General features: G+C 44.9%; 1 protein-coding gene across 2 annotated transcripts in view; it reads left to right on the top strand.

Moving 5' to 3' along the window:
* Window positions 1–5,754, top strand: part of LOC147447900 (chlorophyll(ide) b reductase NOL, chloroplastic-like) — a 47,965-nt gene extending 42,211 nt beyond the window's left edge. Inside the window, exons 10-13 of one of the 2 annotated variants that reach the window (XM_086523801.1) lie at window positions 4,732–4,782; window positions 4,869–4,910; window positions 5,012–5,122; window positions 5,326–5,754. In XM_086523801.1, the coding sequence (XP_086379927.1) occupies window positions 4,732–4,782; window positions 4,869–4,910; window positions 5,012–5,122; window positions 5,326–5,373 (252 nt within the window). In that variant the 3' untranslated portion in view covers window positions 5,374–5,754. Of the gene's footprint in view, window positions 1–4,731; window positions 4,783–4,860; window positions 4,911–5,011; window positions 5,123–5,325 lie in introns of those variants that run through there. The other variant, XM_086523803.1, reaches the window with a different exon arrangement.
* Window positions 5,755–6,266: the final 512 nt, after the last annotated feature.

Here is a 6,266-nt window from a genome sequence, read left to right on the forward strand (position 1 = left end):
GTAGTCCCTCCTGTGACTCAGATACCAATACAATATCATCAGCATATAACATGATGTGAATAGTTGTACGTGCTAAATCCACGCCCTCGCCCCCATCTCGAAGAATATGCTCTGACAACTCGTCAATGTATAGCCCAAACAGTGTCGGTGAGAGAGGGCAGCCTTGCTTCACACCAATGGTGCTAGCAAGAGATGGTGAAGTGCCTCCTGAAGAGCGTCCTCTGGCTGAGATGCTCTCATAGAGAGCGAAAATCCCCCAAATCATCTCTTGAGGAACTCCTAGTATTTGAAGGCGCTGGAAGAGTCTATCGCGGGGGACTGTCAAAAACTTTGCGGAAATCCACAAAGCAGTAGTATAGTCGTCTCTTCGGTGCCTTTGCCTGATCAATCAGACAACGCATGGTGAAGATGTGGTCAATGGTGGAGAAAGCTCGTCTGAAGCTAGCCTGGCCTGGTGCACGTAAACACTCGCGCTCAGCGTATGAGCTCAGCTCTGCCTCCAATACTACTTCATACAGCTTGGCTAACGTGTGGCCAATCATGATAGTCCTGTAGTTGCCTGGGTCAAGTGGATCCCCGGACTTGTGGATAGGCAGGATAGTGTGCGTAGTCCACTCTGAAGGCAATCCCTCTGCTAATGCCCTATTGAAGAGCATTGCGATGAAAGGGGCAAGTGTATCTGTAGCATATATGATGTGCTCACTCTGCATACCGGTGTGGTCCATGGAGCGCCCATGCTGTAGGCGGCGTAGGGCTCTCTCCACCATACCTGCTGTAAAGAAAGTAGATGTGATTGGGTGTGTTCCTGGGGGCTCTGGTATAGGTGGCTGCCCTGGAATCTCATAAAACCTCTAAGCATAATCAAACCATTCTGGTGGTCCTGAATCGGGGTGGATGGGCGGGGTTCCCGTAATCGGCGCCAGGCTAGTGCTGAATCCCGGCTCATGAGTAGGTGGTAAAGATCTAGCTCCTGTGCCTCCTCGAACTCCCGCTTCTTACGGCGGGTGAGGGTCCTCATCTGTCTGCAAGCCTCCCTATCTGTGATCTTGCCTGTGGCCTGTTGTGTGCCTAGGCTTCTGTATAGCTCTCTGCACTCGTCATCATACCATCTGTTATGGGGCATGGTCCCAGATCGAGTGGTGCTACTAGTGTGTGTGTGATGTGGGAAGCTGATGAGTGCTGAGTCATGTAGAACAGACGACAGTTGTGCAGTAATTTTGTCTAGGGGTGCAGATGGATCAAGCTGATATATGCCACTATGAACGTGCTGAGTATATGTGAGAGAGAGATCATGTGTGAAGTAGATAGTGGTGTGAGGTGTGTGGGTGGCTAGTGTGTGTGGTGGGGGTGTGCTATCCAATGAGAGTCAGATGTAAGTGTGGTCCGCCCCAATGGGTATGGGTGGGATGGTAAGGGATGTGATCAAGTGTGGCCTCTCTAGATTCAATGACATTGTCCACTGTACTCCCTCCCTATGGTGCTGATGAGGGGATGTATGTGAGGCCTCCTGAGTTCGGCCACTGGGTCATCCCGTTGTAAATAACGAGACGATGATGTGAGCCTAGTATGAGTAGATGTCTCCCATTTATATATATATATATATATATATATATATATATATAAAGAGAGAGAGAGAGAGAGAGAGAGAGAGAGAGAGAGAGAGAGAGAGAGAGAGAGAGAGAGAGAGAGAGAGAGAGAGAGAGAGAGAGAGAGAGAGAGAGAGAGAAAGAAAGAAAGAAAGAAAGATTTTTAACGTCTATGTCAGGCCGAAATCGGCCTATGAGACAAATCAAATGTACATGGTGTGTATGTCATCCGTCTATCGGAAAGACAAATGAAACAAAACTGATATAAAACTGAACTGAATGTAGGTAGTGGAGTATCTGAGGAGGGATGGAGCTCTATCTCTAGGGGTATATGCATGTTTATATGCTCAATGTAGTACAATCATGAGAATGCATCAAGCTATCTAGCTCCATCCTGTACTAATGGGGGGATGTAAGATGTGGTACATGGGCGGGTCTGGTGCCAAGGCTACCCGGATGAAAGCTGTCGGGTCGGCCCTCATCTGAGCCACTCGCTCCTCAGTGGCACGGCGCTCCCGGGCTCGGATCTCCTCGATCTGTCGGTGGTGGGAGCTCGCGCCCCTGTAGCCTGTGACTCGTGGTCGTCGTCTAGCTCGGCTCACCTCTGCATGTGGGAGTGTCACTCCCCTCTGAGTGTCTGGTGAGGGAGGGGCGGCAATCCTCTGAAAGAAGTCTGTGAGCTGCGACTGTCTCCCCTCTGTCTGTGTAGCTGTGTGTGGCTGTAGTAGTGTGTCCCGATGGCTCTGTATCTCTAGTAAGAAACGTCCGAGCTGTCTCTGATCTCGAGAGTCCATGATCTCTCGGAGAGTGGGCTGTCCTCTGAAGAAGGCCTCATACCTGCCTTTGATCTCAGTGTATGCTCTGCATCTACATACAAAGTGCTCCTCACTCTCCACCTCCTCTATGCAGGCTCTGCAGACTCGCTCCTCCCTGGGAGAGAGAAAATGAAATGAAATGAAATGTTATATTAACGTCTTCAAAAAGGCCAGAATGACCTATGAGACCAAACTGATACAAAAGTGTTGAATCTGTTACAAAGTCTGGGTACCTTAGTACTAAAGTACTAAGTGTGAAAAGTGAGAGAGAGAGAGAGAGATGAAATGAAATGATATATTAACGTCTTCAAAAGGCCAAAATGACCTAAGAGACCATCAGATACAAAGTGGTGAATCTAATACAATGTCTGAAGTACAAGTACCAAAAGTACTGAATGTAAAATGTGAAAAATGAAAAATGAAGTGTGAAATGTAGAATAGGCCCTCAATGACACTCTGGGTGTTGTGCTAGAATGCCTCTGATCCTCTGCTGGAGTCTCCGTCAATGGAGCACAAGTCTCCGTCAATGGAGTGTGCTCCTGTGTCTCGGTCGTGGTCGTCTCGATCTCCCGAGCTCAGTCGCCCTGTCAATGAGGGTGCCTCTGGTATGAATGTGGGTACAACTCTGTGCTGGTGGTTGGTCTCCTGGCTCCCTCGATCCAAAGAAACCTGTGATCTGTCTCTGTGACTGTCGTAGTGTAACAGACTTGGACACTCCAAGTCAAGAATCAACCGCGACAGCACCAAATAACCACTTCAAAACAATTCACAGATCACAATAGATTTGCACTGGCCCGGCGGAGTTCCGTGCCCAGAGATATTGGCCCCAAAGACTGGCGCCCCTTTCGGTATTTCTTTTTATATTAATCAATCATCAAAGTACAAGAGAGCGGTTAGGGTTTCACTCTCAGACTCTGCGTCCAGATGCCCTGAGAAGTGAGGCCCTCACCACTAATTTAAAGGTTACAAGGGATGCCCAAAAGCAGAGCCCCAAAAGCTTTTAAAATCAAAAGCATCAGTTCTCTCTCTCTCTTAGAGAGTCTTTTCTCTTTTTTTTATAAAAAAAAGCAAAAGCAAAATTCGCGTCGCTCATCATTTTCCAAAAAAGATTTTTAAAAAAAATAATAATCCGCCTCCGCGATTTCCGGAATTTAGGGTTTTTGGCAAAAATTAGGGTTTGCAGGAATTTTAGGGTTTTTGGCAGAAATTAGGGTTTCTGCTGTCCGCCACGTCATCACTTTGTGACACGTAGAGAATTTTAATGTTGTAGGAAACTATCCCAAGAGACCTTAAATATCTATCCGACATGGAGTGTTGAACTCGAGGCCTGTTATTGAGAGAGAGAGAGAGAGAGAGAGAGAGAGAGAGAGAGAGAGAGAGAGAGAGAGAGAGAGAGTGAAATGTTATATTAACGTCTTCAAAAGGCCAAAGTGACCTATGAGACCAGAAAGTTACAATGTGGTGAATCTGATACAAAGTCAGAGTAACAAGATGACAAAATGACAATACTATGGAATCCTAAACTAAACTGCTAGGTGTGAAATAAGCAGCTAGCTGGGATAGCTAGATCTCTTGGCCGATCTCATCAATCTCCTCCATGGTCAGTAGTCTGACCGGGCGTCGTGCATGTCGGGCCAAAGTGATCCGAATCCTCTGATGCAGCCTCCATCGATGCTGTGTAGTCCTCCGCAGTCGCGGGTGTTTGGATCTCCCCAGCTCAGTCGCTCGGTCGATCAGTGTGCCTCTAGTGTGAGGCGACGAGCTCTGCTGTGGTAGTAACTCCTCCGGGTGTCCAGTGGCAGCTCTAAAGAAGTCTGTGATCTGTCTCTGAGATTGACTAGCCTCTCCTCTCATCAGGCTCTCTCTGTGTCTGCGCAGCTCGAGCAAAAACAAGCACAGGCATCTCTGATCCTCGTACCGCATGACTCTGGAGAGTGGTCCTCTGAACAATCAATGGAAGCGGCCTCGTATCTCGTAGTAGACGGGGCAGTGGCATGTGTAGTGGGATCTCTGTGAGAATGAAATGAAATGTTATATTAATGTCTTCAAAAGGCCAAAATGACACATGAGACCAAACTGATATAAAATTGTGAATCTGATACCATATCTGGGTACAAAAAGACTATATATATATATAATATATATATATATATATATATATATATATATATATATATATATATATATATATATATATATATATAGAGAGAGAGAGAGAGAGAGAGAGAGAGAGAGAGAGAGAGAGAGAGAGAGAGAGAGAGAGAGAGAGAGAGAGAGAGAGAGAGAGAGAGAGAGAGAGAGAGAAAATAGTTAGTCTTACTTTGAAACAGCCTGGGATGGTGACCACAGATTTGTTGATGTCTGGCAGTGATACTCCACAGGTATGCTTCGATCTTCTCCATCATTGACGTTCATATTTCTGGTCAATCTTAAGTACAGTTAGCAGACTTTCTTTTAAGTTTTGCAGGCTAAATTCTTTATAAACGTGCTAGCTGAGCCAGCTGACATGGTACTTGCTGTCTTTTGCTATTCAAACTTCATTGTTTTCTTTCTGCGCTAATGATGGGTGATTTTTGGGTAGCCTTTGAAAGTTTTTATTGTTTATGTGAGGTTGCCGAGTTCTTGGTTCCTCGTGTTCGCGCGTTGTTAGAGAATGGAATGACAAAGCCTACGTACATTCGCTTCTTGACAGGATTCAAAGCGTATTCTCAAATATTATCTGTAAGTACATCAAGAGCATTGCACCCTATGGTATTTGCTCTTTTTTTCAATTTGAAGGTCTTTACATCGTTTCTTTAGCTACCAAGCTCTAAGGAGTTTGGGAAATGTAGTTTATTGACATTGAACAGAGGTTTCCTTTCCCAGAAAGTAGAAATGCTTAGTTGCCAGTACCTGTTTCATAATGTTGTGTTTACATGAAACAGAGGTTGCTTTTCAATGCCAGAAAGAACCGATACCTGCAGGAGGAGTGATGTATATGTCTTGAAGAAGAGCTAAAAGGCACTTTGGAAGCCCGAAGGGAACAGCAAAGTGGTGCTTCATCTTCAACTACTTTGCTGAAGCGGGTACTTTGAAGTTCGTCTATGCATCAAAATGTATCTAAGCCATTTTTCTCCTCTGTAAGCTACGTCATGGAATCAAGCTTTCAATGCAAAAAACTCAGATAGCTTTCCACCTTCTGTTCTGCAGGCTAGTACATAGAATTGAACTGCCAGATCAAAAAGCATTCAATTATAACACGAATTTTTGGCATTATGCTAACTCAAAATAAACCTGTTGCATTATTATCTACATCCTTGCATGCTCAGAAGAGGATGCATAGTCCCTTAATGATGATTATTTCTGTTTGGATAGTGATAAAGCTTCAAAAAAGGAGTCCCAAGTCATTTTTTGTAAAATCTTGACCTTGAGGCAAAGTACGAAGTTGAAGAAAAGTATGTGTGAGGTACCTAATAACTGGGGAAGGAAATCAATAATGGGGTCTAAGCTCTTGAAGAACACTAAGGATATTACTTGGTTTTAGTCCTAGCAGACTCCCTTGTCCTCTATGGAAACCTGCTTTTAGACATTGGGTCATAGTCACAAGGGAATAGAAACGTTATGAGGAAGGGACAACCCTTTGGAATGGAATAGTAATAGGGAACGGCATTAGGAACCGCTCTCAATACTTGTCATAGCATTTATGTGTTTGTCTTATATAAATCTCGTTCACAAGTATTGCTTACACAATATTGCTCTTTCGGCATTTTGGAAGGCGGTTCTCTTGTGACTATGTATCGGATGGCCCCCAAAATAAATCGTGGAGCTCTGGTCACTTCCTTTTTCTGATCATCTTTGCAACACTTTCAAGTATCACCCCATGGGG

This window comes from Adiantum capillus-veneris, chromosome 11, assembly GCF_014529385.1.
Source record: "Adiantum capillus-veneris isolate H3 chromosome 11, ASM1452938v2, whole genome shotgun sequence".
NCBI classification, from domain to species: Eukaryota; Viridiplantae; Streptophyta; class Polypodiopsida; order Polypodiales; family Pteridaceae; genus Adiantum; species Adiantum capillus-veneris.